Genomic DNA, 21832 nt, shown 5'->3' with positions numbered 1-21832 from the left:
GATGCTCTTCAACTTGCCCATATACAAATAAAAAAAAGCTTTCAGCAGTAGTTGTAATATTTTGTTCAACCTTTTACACAACAAAGATTCCCTGTTCCAATTCCTGGGTCATGTTTTGTTGGATGATACACAAAAAAACATATGATCTGCATCATAGAACAATCTGAACAATCATAGAACAATCCAGAACAAGGGGTCACAGTTTAAGGATAAGTGGGAAATATTTTAGGACCGAGATGAGAAAAACATTTTTCACACAGAGAGTGGTGAATCTCTGGAATTCTCTGCCACAGAAGGTAGTTGAGGCCAGTTCATTGGCTATATTTAAGAGGGAGTTAGATGTGACCCTTGTGGCTAAAGGGATCAGGGGGTATGGAGAGAAGGCAGGTACAGGATACTGAGTTGGATGATCAGCCATGATCAAATTGAATGGCGGTGCAGGCTCGAAGGGCCAAATGGCCTACTCCTGCACCTATTTTCTATGTTTCTATGTTCTCATTGCATCATTTCTTACCCTGATAAGAATGGCCAATGGCAGTAAATCTAATGGAACATCCGGCCAAAGTTTCTTGGAACACAAAGTATAATTCCCTGACAAACGTACATTACTTACTTTCCAATGATGGACTTTCAATTCATGTATACTCATGGCCAATGAAACACGCAACATTTAGTATTGTCAAGCTCAGTAGTCACACACTCACCTCTATGTCAAGATGTCATGGGTTCTGGTCACTCCAATCTCTTTCCCCACTCACATTGATCTTCGCTACAATTCCCCCTCATAGTCTTCTCGCATTCCTGATGGTAACCTGCAGTCACTTTTCCTGATGACTATGCCGATTATCTACTGCATATCCTAATTGCCTACTTCCAAATCTTCAATAGACAATAGGTGCAGTAGGCTATTCAGCCCTTTCAAGCCAGCACCCCCCCATTCAATGTGATCATGGCTGATCATCTCCAATCAGTACCCCGTTCCTGCCTTCTCCCCATATCCCCTGACTCCACTACCTTTAAGAGCCCTATATAGCTCTCTCTTGAAAGTATCCAGAGAACTGGTGTCCACCGCCCTCTGAGGCAGAGAATTCCACAGACTCACAACTCTCTGTTTGAAAAAAGTGTTTCCTGATCACCGTATCTAAATGGCTAACCCCTTATTCTTAAACTGTGGCCCCTGGTTCTGGACCCCCAACATCAGGAACATGTTTCTTGTCTCTAGTATGTCCACACCCTTAATGATCTTATATGTTTCAATAAGATCCCCTATCATACTTTTAAATTCCAGAGTATACAAGCCCAGCTGCTCCATTCTCTCAGCATATGACAGCCCTCCATTCTGGGAATTAACCTTGTAAACCTCCGCTGCACTCCCTCAATAGCAAGAATGTCCTTCCTCAAATTAGGGGACCAAAACTGCACACAATACTCCAGGTGTGGCCTCACTAGGGCCCTGCACAACTGCAGAAGGACCTCTTTGCTCCTATACTCAAATCCTCTTGTGATGAAGGCCAACATCCCATTCGCTTTCTTCCCTGACTGCTGTACCTGCATGATTACTTCCATTGGCTGATGAACAAGGACCCCCCAGATCCTGTTGTACTTCTCCTTTTCCCAACATGCACCATTTGGATAATAATCTGCCTCCCTGTTTTTGCTACCAGAGTGAATAACCTCACTTTTATTCACATTAAACTGCATCGGCCATGCCTCTGCTCACTCACCCAACCTGTCCAAGTCACCCTGCATTCTCATAGCATCAGTTCTCATAGCATCACTGCCAGACCCTTGATCATGCTCCCTTTCCATTAATTCACCCACCATCGAAGCCAGGGATGCCAAACATTTTTTGTCCCGTTTACTCCTGGCAAATTTAATAGCACATAACGATATTATTTCACTTATTTATGAACAACTGATGATGAAGACATACCAGAACCAACACAAAGTCAGTCAATGATGAAAATATGTACAAATCCAGAATCAACAAATTTACCGCCGGGAGTAAATTTACCCCAGGTTGGGAACCCTTGATTGATGCAGTTTTCCAATTCCATAAGCTGATTCCCATTACAATCCCTATTGCCATTCCTATATCTTCTACTATTATTCCATTTGTGCCCGGATGCAAATGCCAAGGACCAGAAATGCAAGCTTTAATGCACAAAATAATGTTGAGTTTCATGCACAATCCTATCTTGCTCCCTTATCAAGCTGCCATGTTACCTGCATCACACCTTCGCTGCTCCTGTGTTAAAGAATTTAAAGTACTGAGTTAATTCCATTAAAACCTTTATTTTTTATTATGGAATTCAGTTACGCTCTCCTGTTTCAAGGGAAATGAGCCACACCCAGATTAAAGATCTAGCCTTATTTTTTGCTATCGTTCTTGTGAACCTTGCATCGACACTTTCTTCAATGGCCTGTAGGTGGAGAGAATCAACAACTTCAAGTCCCTAGGTAGACGCAAAATGCAGCATCTTCAGTCTGAAGAAGAATGAAACCAGGCAGCATTATCAGTCTGAAGAAGGTCTCGTCTCGAGATGTCACCCATTCCTTCTCTCCAGAGATGCTGCCTGTCCCGCTGAGTTACTCCAGCATTTTGCATCTACCTTCGATTTAAACCAGCATCTGCTGTTCTTTCTTACACTTCAAGTCCCTATGCAGGCATATCCCTGAACATCTGTCTGAAGCCCAGGTCATTGATGCAATCACAAAGAGAACCCATCATCCTTAGATGATCGTGGGGATTCTGTTTGTCGATTAATGCTCTCTATAGGTATACGGTGGAAAGCATATTGACTGGTTGCATCAGGGCATGGATCGGCAATTTGAACACGCTGAACAGAAGGAGATTATAAAAAGGTGTGAACCCCACTTGATCCCTCACAGATACTGACCTCTCCACCATAGAAGGAAATTAATAGGAAACGCTACCTCAAAAAGGCAGCCGGCATCATCAAAGAACCACCCACCACAGCCATGCTCTCATTTTACTCTTACCAACAGGAAGAAGAAAAAGGAGGGTGAAAACCAAGTTCAAGAATAGCTTCCAACATCAGGCACTAGAAAACTACACAACACTAACTGATGAATTACTTACACTCTTTGGAAACACATTAGGCTTTTTTTTTGTTCTGGTATTGGGGTTACTAATCAATCGAATTTTTGAATTTTATAAATGTGCATCGTGTTATGGGCCTGTTCTAATTGTAACGCTGTATGGCAAATTCATTACATAAATTTGAACCTTTGAACCTTATGCTGCTGCAAATAAGGATTTCATTGCTCCAGTCCCTGGCACATATGACTCTCTTGACTCTTAGCTCTTCACATTTACCCCAGTGCATCCATATCCTTTTTCAAATCTGCTAATTTCTTGTCTCTGTTATAGTGGGTTCTAAGGTGATCAGATCAGGCCAATGTGGGAACTATGGAATCTTCAGCATTCAGGGCAGGAAGTGCCAGAAGATGTCGGGAGGAGAGTGGTGAGGCATGGATGAATAGTCTGTGAGGTGGTTTGCTACTTATACTTCTTGCTATGTGTTCCCAAAGCATGGCCTCAACTTTCTGTGTATTATTCTGGTCATGGACCAAATATTCCCAGGAGTCAGAAGAATTATGGCATTCCTTCAAAAAGGCTTTAAGCACATACTTCAGTCTTTACAGCCGTCAACCTGGTAAACTCTTAATTTTGCTAATATTGCAGTTGGAACAACACAAAACACTTCACACCTGGACTGTCTAAGATTTGATGAGAGATGAACACCACTTTTCAATTCTGTTAGAATGAAAAATATCAGTAGAAAATTGTCATTTATACTATATCAATGAATAAATAAAGTGACCTTTTATATCTTCTGATATTTTGAAATGATGACTGCATCAATCAGATCAGAACACTCACATCATCAAAAGATGCCAACATTTCAGTTTACAGATTACAGGGTTAATGTTAGCATTTTTAAACACAAAATCAAATAATAGAATGCCAGAACTCAAATAAACACCTGAAGACGAATAATCGTGAAACCAAAAATGATCTAAACACAAGAAACAAAGGGCCTTATATCTGCAATGGTCAATTTTGAACTATAATATTGTATTTAAAGTCAAATGTATCCAAGAACAAGGTGTTACAAGCAGCAGGAGGGTGTATTATTCGTTATCTGGTCTGGTTGAATGTTGGCACACTGACCTCTGCATTAACCCTTTCCTCAACAAGGGATGTAAGGAATGTTGGATGGTGGTTGTGGTGGGTTGGGTGGGGGGAGGTGGAGGACAGGGGGGATAGTGGAGTTTGCTTGTTGTATTGTTTTACTTAATGTGCCCATAAAGCAGCAGCAAGCAATATTTTCATTGTTCCAGTCCCGATACATATGACAATTAAATATGCCCGAGATGACTCTTGAATATAATGTAATAATGTGAACCCAATGCAATTGACATGTTTATTTCTTGGTTTATAATCTTCCACTCTCCAAAGGCTGCATGGTGATAATACAATGTCTGTGGTTGCTGGTCCTCAGATTCTGACTATTTATTCACAACCACAGACCAAGGCACTCCAGGCTCAGGAATCCACACTGCTCAGGCAATTATCCAGAAGCAGCAAACCTCTGCCCTTTTCAGCTCTGGTTGCTGGTCAGGAGAAACACGAGTGCACCCTATGTTCCCTCAAGCACATCTGGCATGATCCTCCAACTTCTGCAGCTCGGGTAATCTCCAGACCCAAACTTGGTCTTCCTGGTTTAAAATATGCAACTATCTCCAGAGTTAATTTCAAATATTCAGCAACAACCAATCTTCCTTCATCATATCTCCAAGCAAACTTCAGTTTGGCCATCCTCAGCAACCCCTAATCCTTCCAGTTGCTGGGGACCATCCCTGGTAATTTGGCCACAGGTCAACTGTTCATCATTCAACCTGATGGAAATTTGATCAAACAATAATTCCAATGTAATCCTGCTACAAAACGAGAAGCAAAATTAGCTGTGTACCTGCTCTGCTATTCATTGTGATCTTGCGTGATGTATCCCATCCACACCCATGATCTGTTGATGAATCCCTTGCTGCACAGCAATTTAATTCATTTGATGGATCATCAAGGATTTACAAATCAGGATGGGAATATTCCCCATGTATTTAGCAGTTCCCAAAGTCATAATCCATCTGCTCAAGGTACCTGCTATTGTAATTGTTCTCTGTAACCTAAATAGACAACTGAGAAAAAATAAGTTTACCTTCATCATGTCAATCTTGCACGCTTGCTGTAAGATCGCCTGGTTGATACTTCTTCTTATTATAGAACTGTTGCACCAGTACTGAGGAGCATGGTTACACACCAGTCCCCATAACATAACTGTGGTTTGCTCTTACCTAGAGAGAGAGTAGAAGAGGATTCTGATGAGCAACTGGAATATAAAGTATTGAGAAAAGTGTCTTGCAATTATATTGAACCACTCAAGGTAGCAAAAGGTTCTCAAAAGCGTGCTCTATGTTACAGCAGTCAATTTTCCCTTCAGCAACTCCTACAAACAGCAATATGATAGACTTGGATCTCCTGCTGATCAATCAATGAATATTGGTCAAGCCATCAGGGATAAATCCCTTATTCATCTCTGAAATAGTGCCATAGATCATTTGGAAAAGTGGAGACCGAGAGGAAATTTAATAATAATAAATGTCTATTGGTTCTAAAATGATTCATACCAGCGCTCCAGAAAGCCCCCCCCTCGCTTGGCTTGGGTGTGTCTTGAAATTGAAAGGCACTACTTATTGCAAATGGCGGCATGAAGTTGAAAGGCACTACTTACTGCAAATGGTGGCATGACGTTGAAAGACACTACTTACTGCAAATGGTGGCTTGGGAGCTTTGGGAGATTTTAGATAAAACACCTCCACTTACGGCTGTGATTTTTGGCCATCTTACTCAGTCCCCCTCATGAAGTTGAAAGGCACTACTTACTGCAAATGGTGGATTGGTTGTTTTGGCTTGAAGTTGAAAGACACTACTTCCTGCAAAAGATGGCTTGGGTGTGGCTTGAAATTGAAATACACCACTTACTGCAATTGGTGGCTTGGGAGCTTTGAAGTTGAAAGGCACTACTTACTGCAAATGATGGCTTGGGTGTGGCTTGAAGTTGAAAGGCATTACTTACTGCAAATGGTGGCATGAAGTTGAAAGGCACTATTACTGCAAATGGTGGCTTGGGTGTGGCTTGAAGTTGAAATCACTACTTACTGCAAATGGTGGCTTAGGAGCTTTGGCTTGAAGTTGAAAGCACTACTTACTGCAAATGGTGGCTTGGGTGTTGTGGCTTGAAGTTGAAAGACACCACTTACTGCAAATGGTGGCATGAAGTTGAAAGGCACTACTTACTGCAAATGGTGGATTGGTTGTTTTGGCTTGAAGTTGAAAGACACTACTTACTGCAAATAGTGGCTTGGGTGCTTTGGCTGGAGGTTGAAAGGCACTACTTACTGCATATAGTGGATTGTGTGCTTTGCTTGAAGTTGAAAGGCACTACTTACTGCAAATGATGGCTTGGGTGTGGCTTGAAGTTGAAAGACACCACTTACTGCAAATGATGGCATGACGTTGAAAGGCACTACTTACTGCAAATGGTGGCTTGGGTTGTTTTGACTTGAAGTTGAAAGACACTACTACCTGCAAATGATGGCTTGGTTGCTGTGGCTTGAAGTTGAAAGACACCACTTACTGCAAATGATGGCATGAAGTTGAAAGGCACTATTACTGTGAATGATGGCTTGGTAGCTTTGGCTTGAAGTTGAAAGACACCACTTACTGCAAATGGTGGCTTGGGTGCTCTGGCTTGAAGATAAAAGGCACTACTGTAAATACACTTACTTCCTGTTTGCACTGTATTTTGATTTTAGATAAAACGCTACCACTTACGGCTGTGATTTTTGGCCATCTTACTCAGTCCCCCTCCGCTGGGGGGGGGGGGGGGGGGGGGAGAGGCTCAGTCTCTCCAAGATGGAGGAGGGAGAGGTCAATACTCGCTGTCTTTAGTGGCTTTGCACCCTACTTCAAATGGTCTGAAACTGCACTTGAATTTGGTGGCCTTGCACCCTGCTAGAAGTGGTAAGAAACTGCACTTGAATATAGTAGCCTTATACCCAGCTTGAAATAGAATTTCAAGGATTAACCATGTCAACTACCAGCCCACCAGCCGTGAGTGAGTTGCCAGCACAACAGGCTTGATTGACTGAGACGCCAGCCCAAGAATCCATTTAGCGCACAATTTGCATATTAGCCCTCTGGAAACCAGTCCCTTCAGCCCACAACACCCATACTAGTGCTCCAGAAATCCCCCCTCCCCCCAACTGGCCACCAATATTAGAATTAGTGGAGAGGTGGAATATTGTGTTGGATGACCAGCCCAACGGGTCCCAATTAGTCTAGTGAGGGACTATATCTCAGTGGTGTAGCTGGTAGAGCTACTACTCGACAGCACCAGAGACTCTGGTTCAATCCTGATCTCAGGTGCTGTCTGTGTTGAATTTGTACCTTCTACATGTGACCACTTGAGGTTTCTCTGGTTGCTCCAGCTTCCCTTCCCATCCCAAAAACGTGTGGGTTTGTAGGTTAATTGGCCTCTATAAATAGCCTCCAGGGAGTGGATGCAAAAGTGGGATAACATAGAACTAGTGTGAATGGGAAATCAATGGTCAGTGTGGACTTGTAGGCTGAAAGGCCTGCTTCAATGCTGTATCTTTTTTATATTGCCTTAGTAAATCTATATGTTCAACATCCACCAACGTGTCCTTATCGATCATCATCATTATCTCTTCAAAAATCGCAATCAGGCTCTGAAAACATGACCTCCTACAGACAATGTTCATGCTGACTGACTGACTGACCATAATTAGCCCATAGTTTTATAAATGAGAGTAAATCCTATCCCAAAGAATCCTTTCCAATAGCTTCCCTACCTCTGACATGAGGCTCAATGACTATAATTTATTGGATTATCTCTACTTTTATTCTTAATCAAAGAAACACCATTGACAACTCTCTAGTCTTCCAGAAAATCACCAGTGGCTACAGAAAAAAACAAATTCTTTGTCAATGCCCCTGCAATCTCCTATCTTGCCTCTCTCAGTCACCTGGGATAGATCCCTTCAGACCCTGGGGACTTATCCCGCTTAAAAGTCACAATAGTTCCAGCACCCTCCTTCTTTATCTCAAATTACCCCAGCATATTAATATTCCCCACAATTATCAAACTGTCCTACATGACATCCTTAGTGAATACAGATGCAGAGTACCTGTTTAGTATCCCACCTACATCCTGTGACTCCATGCATAAAATTCTCTCCTTTAGGCTTGAGTGCTCCTACCTGGTTATATTTGTGATTTTAATATACATATAAAAAGCCTTGGGATTTTCTTTAATTGGTCTGAACAATGATATTTCATGACCCCTTTTGGCGCTTCTCAAAACCCACATGAGTACTTTGACACTTGCTTTACATTCGCCAAAGACACTGTTTTATTTCACCTTTCTAAACCTTACGTACGTTTCTTTGTTCTTTTTGAGCAAATTTACAATCTCCGTAGTCATGCGAGGCTCACTTATCTTGCTATTTATATCCCTTCCCCTCACTGGAACATTTAACAATTTCTGCCTCATTTAAACCTTTTGCACTGAGTAAATCCCAATCAATATTTGTGAAATTAAAGTCATTCACTATGACAATCCTGTTGCTTTAACATCTTTCTTTTATCTGTCTACACAATCTGGCAGCATCTGCAGCTGGAAGAAGTGACCAATGCCACTGAGCGAGAGGGGGTCCCACACCCTCAGCGGCTCTAGCGGTCGATTGCGGGAGGCACAGTCATGTCACAGAGGCACACTCTTGTACTTAGTATGATTGTGCCTAACATAGTATGATTGTCACCAAACTGTATGTCAAAAATAATTTCAAGGAACTCAGGTACACGTGACAATAAAGTACCATTGAACCATTGTTCCACTATCTCCCGCTGGCTATTGGGAGACCGAGAGTATAATCCCTTTTTATTTTTAAGCTCTACCTTAAGCAGCATGGAACTAGATAATTTTAATCCTGAGAGACTGCCTGAAAAGAAGATAACCAGCTAAACTTTCATATCATTGCCTGCTCCGCAGCCTCTTGATTTGAGGTTGGTTGATTTTTTTTAATCCAAACTCATCTCTATGCTCACTGGACCCAGGAGTCAGCATTCCCTCTGCCACTGGATTCTTGACTTTCTGACCCACAGGCCATTATCAATGAGGATAGATGGCAACACATTCTCCACAATAATTCTCAATATTGATGCATTCTCATCCCCTATCATATTCCTTATACACTCACGACTGTGCAGCCAAATTCTGCTCTGACCATCTACAAGTTTGCAAAAGGCACCACTGTGGTGCACTGGATCTCGAACAATGATGAGACAGGAAGGAGATAGAGAGCTAGGTAACATGGCGTCAGGTCAACAACTTCCTCCTCAATGTCAATAAGATGAAGGAGCTAGTTATTGTCTTTAAAATAAACCATTGTGGAGTACATGCCTAATCAACGTTAATGGTGCCAAAGTGGAAATGGTTGAAAGCTTAAAGTTCTTTGGGTGAATATTACTATCTATTACCGTTATACTCCTCGACCAACCACATTGAAGCTATATAGCACAGTGCCACTGTTGACAGAGCTGCTGCCTCACAGCACCAGAGACCTGGGTCTGATCCTGACCTTGGGTACTCTCTGTGTGGAGACTGCTGTCCTCGCTCTACTTTACTTTAGCCTATGATTTTTTTTTTCCAGTTCAGGGCAGCTGCTAAATGTGCTCCAGTGGATACAATATTTTCACCACAAACTCACTACTATGATGGAGAAGCTTGCCATCAACTATGCCTGTACTGTGAACACTGAACTTTTGTTATTTTTCTCAATTGTAAAAACAACCTTTTGATTTTCAGCAATATTTCCCATCCCAGTTTAATATGAATATTAAAAATAGGTATCCGAATCTCAGTTGAAGCCTGAATTAATTTCCAGTTTACTTCATTGTAAGTAGAAGTTACATCATTAAATTAATATATATCAAGCCATGTATTTAATTTCAGCTAACATGTTACATTGATGTCATATTGCAGTATCTCCAGCAAGAATGAATCTAATCACCTCCCACTGATATTATTTTTATTATCAATGAACCCTGAGAATTCCATGTTAATCAAACAGTTACATCAATACTATCACCACACAAGCTTCTCTTAGCAACATAGGAAGAAAGGAATATAAGTAAGATTAAGAATCGGATAAGACCATGGCAGATATGTGATTAAGTTAATATATCACCAAGGCAAATTCTTGGACATATAGAAAAATAGAAACATATAAATTAGGTGCAGGAGTAGCCCATTCGGCCCTTCGAGCCTGCACCGCCATTCAATATGATCATGGCTGATCATCCAACTCAGTATCCCGTACCTGCCTTCTCTCCATACCCCCTGATCCCCTTAGGCCACAAGGGCCCATCTAACTCCCCCTCTTAAAAGTAGCCATATGATGCATTAGTAATGGCCTCAACTACTCCTCTGTGGAGTAGTTCCTGAGAGTAGCAAACGTAACCCCACTTTTTAAGAGATTCACCACTCTCTGAAAATGGGGAATTAAAAAGTTCTTCTCAGTCTCGGTTTAAAAGGATAGCAACCCTTATTGGAAAGCTGTGACCCCTTGTCCATGGACTTACCCTAATCATGTCGGGAACAATCTTCTAGTAGCGTGCATCTAGCCTGAACCAACCCCTTAATAATTCCAGAAGGCTTTTGATAAGGATCCCACATAAGCGAATCTTCTAAATTCTAGAGAGTATAAACCAAGTCCCTGACTATAAGCAGAAACTGAAGCAGGAGGACCTGGCTCAGACCTACTATCTACCTCATTGGAGACCCTCAGAATATCTTTAATTGATTTTACTGGACTTTATCTTGCACTAAACCCTTTATCCCCTTTATCCTGTATCTGTACACTGTGGAAGGCTTGATTGTAATCATGTATGGTTTTTCTGCTGACTGGATAGCATGTAACAAAAAAGGTTTTTCACACATGACAATAATAAACTAAACTAAACTGTTAAAGTTGTGCAGTGCTGGTCAGAAGAAACATAATGAGATCCTTTGTGATTGGTTTGAGTCAGTGGATTGATCCAAATATACAGCTTCCAACCTGCTGTCACAGACTTTGTCAGCAAGTGTGCAAAGAAAAGCATTGCAATACTCAAATTTCCCCAATTGGAAATCATGGATGAACTGCAAGGTCCACTCCCAGATGCGAGTCAAATTATGCAAACATGCAAGTCAAACTATCCCGAACGTTACAATAAATCAATTTATGACATTCATAGAGGCATCAAGGATGCCAAAAGGGAATTGCAGACCAAGTTAATCACAAAGCAGTGGCACAGATACCTGGCGATTGTGGCAAGGCTTGCATGCTGTAGTGGGTTATAATGAATATGACTGATAATAAGCAACTCAAAATTCACTGTTGCATGGAACTGTTCATGTTGATGGGGAGAATGTACATGGTATCTTCAAGATATGCTATATTGTCTCCCAGCAAAGGAGTGACTTTGAAGTATTGTTGTTGTTATGGTTCCAGTCAATTCCCTCTCTCCATTCTTTAAGCCCTTGACATGTTTCCTAAAGAATTGTAAATGTTCCAACTGAATGTTCACTCGTAGGTTATGAAGATTTACCCTGCATTGCTTGCTTGGGTACTCTAAGATCCTATTTTTAAAGTCAACATTTTTTTTTAAATCAACCCCTGAAAACAACGTGAATTTTAAATTATCATCAGAAAGTAATAAATATACGTTTATGATTTAAATTTTCTTTGAACAGGAACAAGGATACCAAAAGTTGTATTGGACAGGCTTAAACTGGCTAACTCAATCTACAAGTTTGTTGACGACACCGCTGTGGTGGCCAGATACCAAATCACGACAAGACGGAGTACAGAAAGGAGATTGTGAACCTCATATCCTGGTGCCAAGCCAACAACCTCTTCCTCAATGTCAACAAGACAAAGGAGATTATGGTTTACTTCAGGAAATGAAGCAGTACACACACCCAATATACATTAATGGCACTGAAGTAGAGATGGTCAAAAGTTTCAAGTTCCTAGAAATAAATATCACCATCTATTTTTCCTGGACCAGCCACATTGAAGCTACGGCCAAGAAAGCACACCAATGCCTCTACTATCTTAGTAGGCTTCGGAAGTTCAGCATGTCCCCATCAACCCTCACCAACTTCTATAGATGCACCATTGGAAGCATTTTATCAGGATGCATCATAGCCTGGTTCAGAAACAGTTCCATCCAAGACCACAAGAAATTGCAGAGAATGTGAACGTAGCCCAGACCATCACTCAAACCAACCTCTCTTCCATTGACTCCATCCTACAATGTGTGTTTTGACTGGATAGCACTCAAACAAAAGTTTTTCACTGTACTTGACACTTAACAATAATAAATTAAACTAATCTAAACTCAGGCCATTCGAGAGATCATATGTGGAATGTTCTTAATTGTGGAATTGCTTACTAATTAAACAGTTTGAGGTCATCTCATCTTATTGTTTTTCAGTATTCAATTAACAAATGGTGATCTCTTATTATATTGCATTCCTTTCAAAATCTGTGAATCTAGAACTACCAACACCATTTAATTTTCACTCAACTGGAATGGTCAAAAGTGCTTTATTGCCAAAAACCTTAAGGACACACAAGCTGTGTATAAACCTGAACTGCTTTGACATCCAGGCTCCTGGATTATGTAGACACAAGTGCTGGAGAAACTCAGCGGGTGCAGCAGCATCTATGGAGCGAAGGAAATAGGCAACGTTTCAGGCCAAAACCCTTCTTCAGACTGATGGAGGGTGGGGCGGGGGCAGGGGAAAGAAAGGAAAAAGGAGGAGGAGGAACCCGAGGGCTGAGGGAGAGCTGAGAAGGGGAGGAGACAGCAAGGGCTAATGGAATTGGGAGAATTCAATGTTTATGCCACTAGGGTGCAGACTTCCCATGTGGAATATGAGGTGCTGTTCCTCTCATTTCCGGTGGTGCTCACTCTGGCCATGGAGGAGGCCCAGGACAGAGAGGTCGGATATGGAATGGGAGGGGGAGTTGAAGAGCTGAGCCACCGGGAGGTCAGGTTGGTTATTGCGGACCGAGCAGAGGTGTTCAGTGAAACGATCACCAAGCCTATGCTTGGTCTCACCGATGTAGATCAGCTGACATCTAGAGTAGCGGATGCAATAGATGAGGTTGGAGGAGATGCATGTGAACCTCTGTCGCACCTGGAACGACTGCTTGAGTCCTTGAATGGAGTCGAGGGGCGAGGTAAAGCGACAAGTGTAGCATCTCTTGCGGTTGCAAGGGAAAGTGCCCGGGGAGGGGGTGGTGTGGGAGGGAAGTGAAGAATTGACAAGGGAGTTACGGAGGGAGTGGTCTTTGCGGAAAGCAGACAGTGGGGGGAGATGGGAAGATGTGGCGAGTGGTGGGGTCACGTTGGAAGTGGCAAAAGTGACGGAGGACTATTTGTTGTATGTGACGGCTAGTAGGGTGAAATGCGAGGACTAGGGGGACTCTGCCCTTGTTACGAGTGGGGGGGATGTGGAGAGAGAGCAGTGTTATGGGGCATGGAAGAGACCCTGGTGCGAGCCTTATCTATAGTAAGGGAGGGCGACCCCCGTTCCTTGAAGAATGTTATTATGTAAACAGGAGTTCAATCGTTTGGAACTAAATGTGATTAGGGCAGGAATTTATCAGGGTGCAGCATCTCACAACAAATCCTGCAAATTTTCCTGCACTTAGCACACTATATGTGTTTGCTGAACTGCTGCTACACCATAGCCCAAATAAGTACTAGAAGCAGAAAATGGCAACATCTGTGTAAATTATGCAGAACAATAACTTAGAGCCAGTTTTAAAATGGCCAACACTGCTTGTAGAGAGGCTGTAATTTGATGTCTGCAGCCAAGTCTGTAGTAGTCTCATCTAGCTTCCATTATCCCTTTAAATATTTTTCTTCTACCACAATTAAAAATATCTCACTGACCCATTTTGTGATTTATCACAGGCTGAGTTAATAGTTCCCCAGAGCCCAGAACAAAATGATGGAACTCCTTATGTCATTATTTATTTCTAATAATTACTCAAAAATATTGATGTCTCTTTCATACATTTTTCTTGCTGTTATAAACATAATGTGAATGTGCTCAATTCCGCAGGGTATACAAACAGCATCTAAGAATCCATTGTTCCAACCTGGTGTGCACCATGGCTACTTTGGCCGCATAATTAATGTTTTGTTGCAATTCCTCCAAATAAAAGCTTGAACAATGTTGTCCGACCTCTCCAGGGCACGGTTACATTACAGGGTTGTAAATTAAACTTGATCACATGCTGGACAAAAAGAATGGTAATTGTCGTTATAAAAATGAAGGTTCCATCTGTTTGCTTTTTGGTTGACTTGAGATTGTTGGTAATTTGGCACTGAATCAGGGGTTATTGATAACCTTGTGACTCTGACTTGAGTATGATGTAAACGTTTTATCCTCGGTGAATTATAAAGACCTGAAGTTCTTCATTTCACAGGAAATTGATAATTTCTTTAATTAATGATCCACTAAGGTAATCAGAAAGAAGGGCAATTATGAGGGTGATTCTTCTATTAGGTCATTAACAATTTGGTTGATTAGCCTTGATGACTGTGGTAGATCAATGGCAAGCACTGAAATTGTGTTCAATTTTACTGAGGGAAGCGTATACACATAATCTTGAGAGCAATGTTAAAAACAATTACAAGTAGATAATCCTTTCAATTTATAAATGGAATTTGTACAATGCTCAGGAGTTTCCATTTGATTATTTTACTTTTTGGGCCATGCAGTTATAATTGATGAAAATAGAGGACAAATGTAATCAATTTTAAGCACAGGTACAGTAAAAATCAGATTTCTGTACCTTTGGTGCTGCTTTAAAATCATTGCACTGGAAATGAAATCACGCATTCTTCAGCTCAAATTGGATTAAGCACGATTGGCAGATTTTGTTAATATCTGTTTGCTGGCTGGCCTCAATGTTATAATTCAGTTGGACCTGTTGGATATAATGACATTTAATGGGAACAATAAAGACTACTTTCAACTTTATAAGTACTAAATTTCCCTGTGGAATGTGGGTGACATGGTCGAGGCCAGGATTTATTGCCTGCTTAGATAGGGAGGATCTTGATAAAATAAGGTTTTAATGCAGTGGCAATGAATGGTGAAATATTTCCATGTCAATGTGGTGTGTGATATGAAAGGAGCTTGCCAGCTGTGGTGGTGTTTCCAAGTTTCAAGATTCAAGAGTGTTTTATTGTTATATGTCTCAAAGCAGAACAATGAAGTTCTTACTTGAAGTAGCATAAGAGATAGGTAAACATAGTACTCTGTATACACCATAATAAACAAAAAGAAAATAAGTTCAGTATATATTTAAAAAAAAACACAAACATACAATAATAGTGCAAAGACAAGAACAGTCTTCCCCCAATTGTCTTGGTAAAAGGTGATACCAGTTTTTTCCTGTCACTCATTAATGAGATTGCAAAATATTGCAGTGGTCAAGACATCTTCTCTTTACAGGGACATCTGCTTGTGAGTAAAGCATTGATCTTGGTTCTGAGTGCTTTTTACCTTATGCTGAAGACTAATGCTCTGGTCCCACTTAGGAAACCTGAACGGAAACCTCTGGAGACTTGGTGCCCCACCCAAGGTTTCCGCGCGGTTCCCGGAGGTTTTTGTCAGTCTCCCTACCTGCTTCCACTACCTGCAACCTCCAGGAACCGTACGGAAACCTTGGGTGGGGCGCAAAGTCTCCAGAGGTTTCCGTTCAGGTTTCCTATGTGGGACAGGGGCATAAGCAATTCAATGTCGCCCGCAATAAAAAACACTGCACTTGGTAGAAATTGGAAATAAAAATAAAATGATGGAAATAACAGTTTAGGCTGGGGTTTCTGGTAGTTTGTTTCTAATTCAAAGTTATTAATACTGGAAATGTAAACAGGACCTCTGGAATAAACTGAGATTTTTCTGAGATATTTTGTCAAGACTTCCCCAAACCTCAAACAAAATTTCCTTTGGAGATTGCAAGTGGAGCTCATTAAAAACAAAAGTAACATTTATGTTCTCCTGCATATTTGGCATACTATATGAATTAGTATATTGTTTAAAAGTCCAAGGTCTGAATGGGAATTGGGAAAGAATGTTAGAGCAACAACTAGAGGGAAAGACAGGATGACAAAAATGCGGTGGTTGATGAAAGAATGTGTTTTTCTTTCCCCTATTTTCCAAACCAGCAAAACCCACGTTTCCAAAGATTTGTGCACTAGGAGAATGTGTTGATACACTGAAGCTGTCTCACAGATATAGGGCCTCCTGGGCCTCCTCCATTGTCAGATTGAGGCCCAGAGCAAATTGGAGGAACATCACCTCATATTTTGCTTGGGTAGTTTACACCCCAGCGGTATGAACATTGACTTGTCTAACTTCAAGTTACCTTAGCTTTCCCTCACTCTCCATCCCTCCCCCTTCCCAGTTCTCCGACCAATCTGACTGTTTCTGACTACATTGTATTTCTGTTTGCTTTGTTGTTACCTTCTCCCATCTAAAAATGATCTATTCTGCATTTTACTTGATCTTAATCCCCTTTAGCCTGTTTTCACAGCTTGCACTTCCTTATCTATGTATCTCCCTCTCCCCTGACATCATTCTGAAGAGGGGTCTTGACCCGAAACGCCACCCATTCCTTTTCTCCAGAGATGCTGCCTGTCCCGCTGGGTTACTCCAGCTTTTTGTGTCTATTAAAGATACAGTAACCTGGGTACAATTCTGACCGCTGGTACTGATTGTGTGGAATTATTACATTCTCCTTGCAATTGAATTTCCATTGGGTGCTTCCGTTTCCTTTGTGCTAGAAGTTAGTTTAATTGGCTATTGCAAATTGTGCCCTGTATAGGTAGGTGAAAGGAGAATCAGAATGGTTTTAATATGCATGTGTAAAAGAATGGTTGCAGGCGTATGTAGAGGAATGGGATTACTCTGGGAGCTGGTATAGACTTGGAGGGCAATTTCACCTCCTATGTTATGAGGAAACACAAACCCATGAAAACTTTATGTTCTTGCACGAGTATTGGTACAGTTTTAAATTGTATTTGAAGTTAATCATAGAAAATAGAACTTGGATGTAAATTTTAATTGAAAAACATATAACTTGAAGGTTCTTTGAGAGTTTCAATTATTTCAAAAGGCTCGCTATGATAATTAACATTACAGCTGTAAATATACATATAAGTTCTGAGAACCTATATATAAAACATTTATGTATAAATTCTGTATGAGGTAATCTGGTAATCCTTGATATGCTGTTCCAAGTGACGTAGGAATCTTCCATTCGTATTATTTCTGAGCCATCCAGCAGCATATTGTTGTAAAATAGCTATCGATTTCTGCATTTTCAGGAGAAAATGCACTGCTCCTCAAAATTGATGCCTCACCAGCATTTAGTTGGAGATTTCCAGTCAACATCTGTAGGCACGTTCAAAGCATAGCAATGATCAATTAATCTGAAAACTGCCTGCACCATCCAAGCATTCAAACAGCATTTCCTCATTGCGCAGCCTTCATTTGATGATTACTTTCACTCATTGACCTAATTAGCTCACTGAAAATGTTCTGCTGAGCCCAACTTTAATTATATTAATCAAACTACACCATTAAAAAAAAAAAATAACAGCATAATGTTTCACTGGCAGTGGGTGAAAAAAAATTATATCGTTTGCGACTTAAGTAATTTTGGCTTCAACTTACATTCAGATCACTGGCTGTATCCTAAATGGAATCTTTATCTTCAGATATCAAAATCACCTATCTTTTTCAACTCAGAAGATTGGGTTTGAAACTAAACATGGATGATGCCTAAGTTTTCATCTCATTGTAAGCTGTAGGGGACCAACCTGCTCCTAACCCAGTGGTCAACAATTCTAGTCAATAGTACAGTGTCTATTGTTAAACAGCTGACAAAATGTAGTTTGTGTTAATATCACATTATTATCACAGGATGCTTGTGATCACAGGATAAAAATTAATTTCAAAGTCATTGACCTTTAGAAATAATCAACTCTAATGATAGCTAGATATAACATTTAATTGGAAAATGGTATAAGTTGAAAGCATTTCATTTGTGGATTTTATTTCCTTTTGTGAAATGAGATTTCCATGGAAATTCACATTGCATTTATTTTTCTATCTGATCCACTGGATTTCATGTAAAACACAATCATCTCCATTTGCACTTTTGGTATAACCTTTTATATCCAGATTATATTTAAGATAATTAATTGCAATAGGAATCTCAAACCTGCCACCGGGTGTTTTAATGTATTTAAAGTATTTGTATGCAGCCATCTTGTCAACCAACAAACTTGGGAGAGAAGATTCATCACTTCAAATTGCAGCAAAACCTTTTTGTTGAAAAATAATTAAAGTAAAACTGGACAAGACACCCAATATCAACCTAGGGACTGAATTCAGACAATATAAAACTGTTCTCAAATAGCTGAATTATTTTGCAGCCATGGGATACCTGTGGGGGAAAAAAGTATTTTTGAGAATGTATGGGGTGTTCACTGGTCAGTGCGGACTCAGTGAGCCGAAGGGCCCGTTTCCGCATTATATCTCTAAAGTGTGAAGTCTAAAGAGAGTGGGTGTGAGTCAACTATAGTCCCAGAAGGAAGAGTCAACTTGAGAATTGTGGAGGTCCCACTGTACAGGAGAATATCTTTTAGCTGGTGAAAACACATGAGGTGTTAGAATATGGAAGATTGATCTCTCCCCTTTCACAGACAATCTTTATTCTCTCTTCTCTCTCTCTCTTTATCTGAAGTTTAACCTGCATATTCCATCTCTTCCAGTTCTGATGAAAGATCATCACCTGGAACATTAACTCTTCTTCTAACTGCCCACTGGCTGATGAAACAATGAATTTCATTAAGCTACTATGCGATTAATTCACCTTGCCTTTACAACAGTGGGCAGCCAGCTCTACTGGGACATTTTACTCAGTACCAGCTCTACTGGGACATTTTAAACCATTGAATGAAGTCCGAGGATGTAGTGTTGTTCCTGGGCAAGTCAAAGTAACATTGACTCTAAAATCTGGAACTTGGAACAGATGAGAATAAAAAAATGAAGTAGGAAAATGCACACATATCCATGTGGCGAGAGGGATAAAATTGCAATTACTTGAACTTTAGGCAGATTAAATTTTGAATTCTATGGGCTCCACCAAATTGAACATTGTTGGATAAAGGTAGGAGGCAAAAGACAGAGAAAGCAGGATGGGAGTGGTTAATCTGGAAACCATTCATCTAAACCAGGTTTAAACCAGATCACCCAGTTGCTTTAATTCTCCTTTGGATTCCCTAAATCTCTCGTTTCCCTTTCCCTTCAGTCTAAAGAAGGGTCTCGACCCAAAACATCACCCATTCCTTCTCTCCAGAGATGCTACCTGTCCCGCTGAGTTACTGAGCTATTTGTGTCTGTCTTCCATCGAAACCAAAAGTTTGATAGCTGTTCAAAAACAGCCCATTAATAACTTTTCGATGACAATGTGGAATGAGATGCCATTATTGGGGTAAACAGTCAATTTATAATGTAGCAAAGGTAATTACAATTACAGGTGCACAACCTTTTATCCGAAAGCCTTGGGACCAGACACTTGTCGGATTTCGGACATTTTCGGATTTCAGAATGGAAGATTTTTAGCGTAGATTAGGTAGGTAGCACGGGCGGCTTGAAAAGTCTGGAGCAGCTGCCTCCTCCCCGGAGACCGGGAGAATCATTGCATAAATGTTAGTCAGTTAGTTTGGAGGGATTTTATGTGGTGGTGGTGGTGTAGGGGTGAAGGGGGAAACTTTAATTCTTAGTCCCCTACCTACCTGGTCGGCGACTCCCAACCTCGCGGAGCTGGGGGCTCCGTCCGGCCGCGGGCGGCGCCGGTTGTAGCTCCGACCCCGGCAACTCTACCCCTGGCTGCGAGGCGCTCCAAATCCAGCGCGGCCCGCGGCCGGACGTCCCAGCTCCGAGAATGTCGGGAGTCGGCGGCGTCGCAGCGCTGGGATACCAGCGGGGAGCGGGCAATGCCTTACCGGGTCGCCGTGCGGCAAGCTCCGGAGCGCTGTGGCCGCCTTCTTCCAACATTCGCGGAGCGTCGCTGGATTTGGAGCCGCGGAGCTGGGGGCTCCGTCCGGCCGCGGGCGACGCCGGTTGGAGCTCCGACCCCGGCAACTCTACCCCTGGCTGCGCGGCTCCAAATCCAGCGACGCTCCGCGATGTTGTGTGTCGGCGGCCACAGCGCTCCGGAGCTTGCCGCACGGCGACCCGGTAAGGCATTGCCCGCACCCCGCTGGTATCCCAGCGCTGCGATGCCGCCGACTCCCGACATTCGCGGAGCTGGGGCGTCCGGCCGCGGGCCGCGCTGGATTTGGAGCGCCTCGCAGCCAGGGGTAGAGTTGCCGGGGTCGGAGCTACAACCGGCGCCGCCCGCGGCCCCACCGGCCACAGCGCTGCGGAGCTTACTGCACGGCGACCCGGTAAGGCATTGACCGCTCCCCGCCTCTCCGACCAGGTAGGGGACTAAGAATTAAAGTTTACCCCTTCACCCCCCTTCACGTAAAAGCCCTCCAAACTAACTGACTAACATTTAAGCAATGATTTACAGATGTTTAAGCGTCTCCCGGTCTCCAGGGAGGAGGCAGCCGCTACAGTAGTACAGACCTGGGTTGACCGTGGGTCGTTTTGGGTCAAGTTTGGCACCAAACGCGAGCTTTGGTGCGCAGACGACATCTGGAAAAAATGGCCGGTTTTCGGAGCTTTTCGGTTTCTGGAACACCGGATAAAAGGTTGTGCACCTGTATATAAGTGTATAAAACTATCGATTCCTAGACATATTATTGTAGGGTTGTAGTAATTACTAAACAAAGTGGGACCCATTGGGTCCCAGCTTCACACAGGAGGGCTGGTCATCCAACGCAATATTCCACCTCTCCACCAATTCTAATATTGGTGGCCAGTTGGGGGGGGGGGGCTTTCTGGAGCGCTAGTATGGGTGTTGTGGGCTGAAGGGACTGGTTTCCAGAGGGCTAATATGCAAATTGTGCGCCAATTGGATTCTTGGGCTGGCGTCTCAGTCAATCAAGCCTGTTGTGCTGGCAACTCACTCACGGCTGGTGGGCTGGTAGTTGACTCACGGCTAATCCTTGAAATTCTATTTCAAGCAGGGTATAAGGCCACCAAATTCAAATGCAGCTTCTTACCACTTCTAGCAGGGTGCAAGGCCACCAAATTCAAGTGCAGTTTCATACCATTTGAAGTAGGGTGCAAAGCCACTAAAGACAGCGAGTATTGACCTCTCCCTCCTCAATCTTGGAGAGACTGAGCCACACCCACATTTCCGGGTTTTATAGCTCCTCCCCCCCACCGGAAAAGGTGTGGCTTTCATGGAGTGATTGACAGGAGAGAGATTCTCAACATTTTTTTAAGGACTAATAACACTTTTATTTTTCATTGATGAGAAGAATTCTCTGCACCTGCTCAGCGGAGGGGGACTGAGTAAGATGGCCAAAAATCACAGCCGTAAATGGTAGCGTTTTATCTAAAACCAATATACAGTGCAAACAGGAGGTAAGTGCATTTACAGTAGTGCCTTTTAGCTTCAAGCCAGAGCA

At 42.1% G+C, this 21832-nt stretch overlaps 1 protein-coding gene across 2 annotated transcripts in view; it reads right to left on the bottom strand.

Annotated features, from left to right (window-relative positions):
* Window positions 1–21832, bottom strand: part of lingo2 (leucine rich repeat and Ig domain containing 2) — a 600622-nt gene that overhangs the window by 131218 nt on the left and 447572 nt on the right. For both annotated transcript variants that reach the window (XM_055632401.1, XM_055632402.1), the window contains one exon: window positions 5244–5379. In XM_055632401.1, coding sequence (XP_055488376.1) covers window positions 5244–5360 — 117 coding nt within the window. In that variant the 5' untranslated portion in view covers window positions 5361–5379. The remainder of the gene's footprint in view (window positions 1–5243; window positions 5380–21832) is intronic.

Source organism: Leucoraja erinacea, chromosome 3 (genome assembly GCF_028641065.1).
Source record: "Leucoraja erinacea ecotype New England chromosome 3, Leri_hhj_1, whole genome shotgun sequence".
Classification (NCBI taxonomy): Eukaryota; Metazoa; Chordata; class Chondrichthyes; order Rajiformes; family Rajidae; genus Leucoraja; species Leucoraja erinaceus.
The sequence above is the reverse complement of the archived record's forward strand: the minus strand, read 5'-3'. Positions and strand labels throughout refer to the sequence as shown.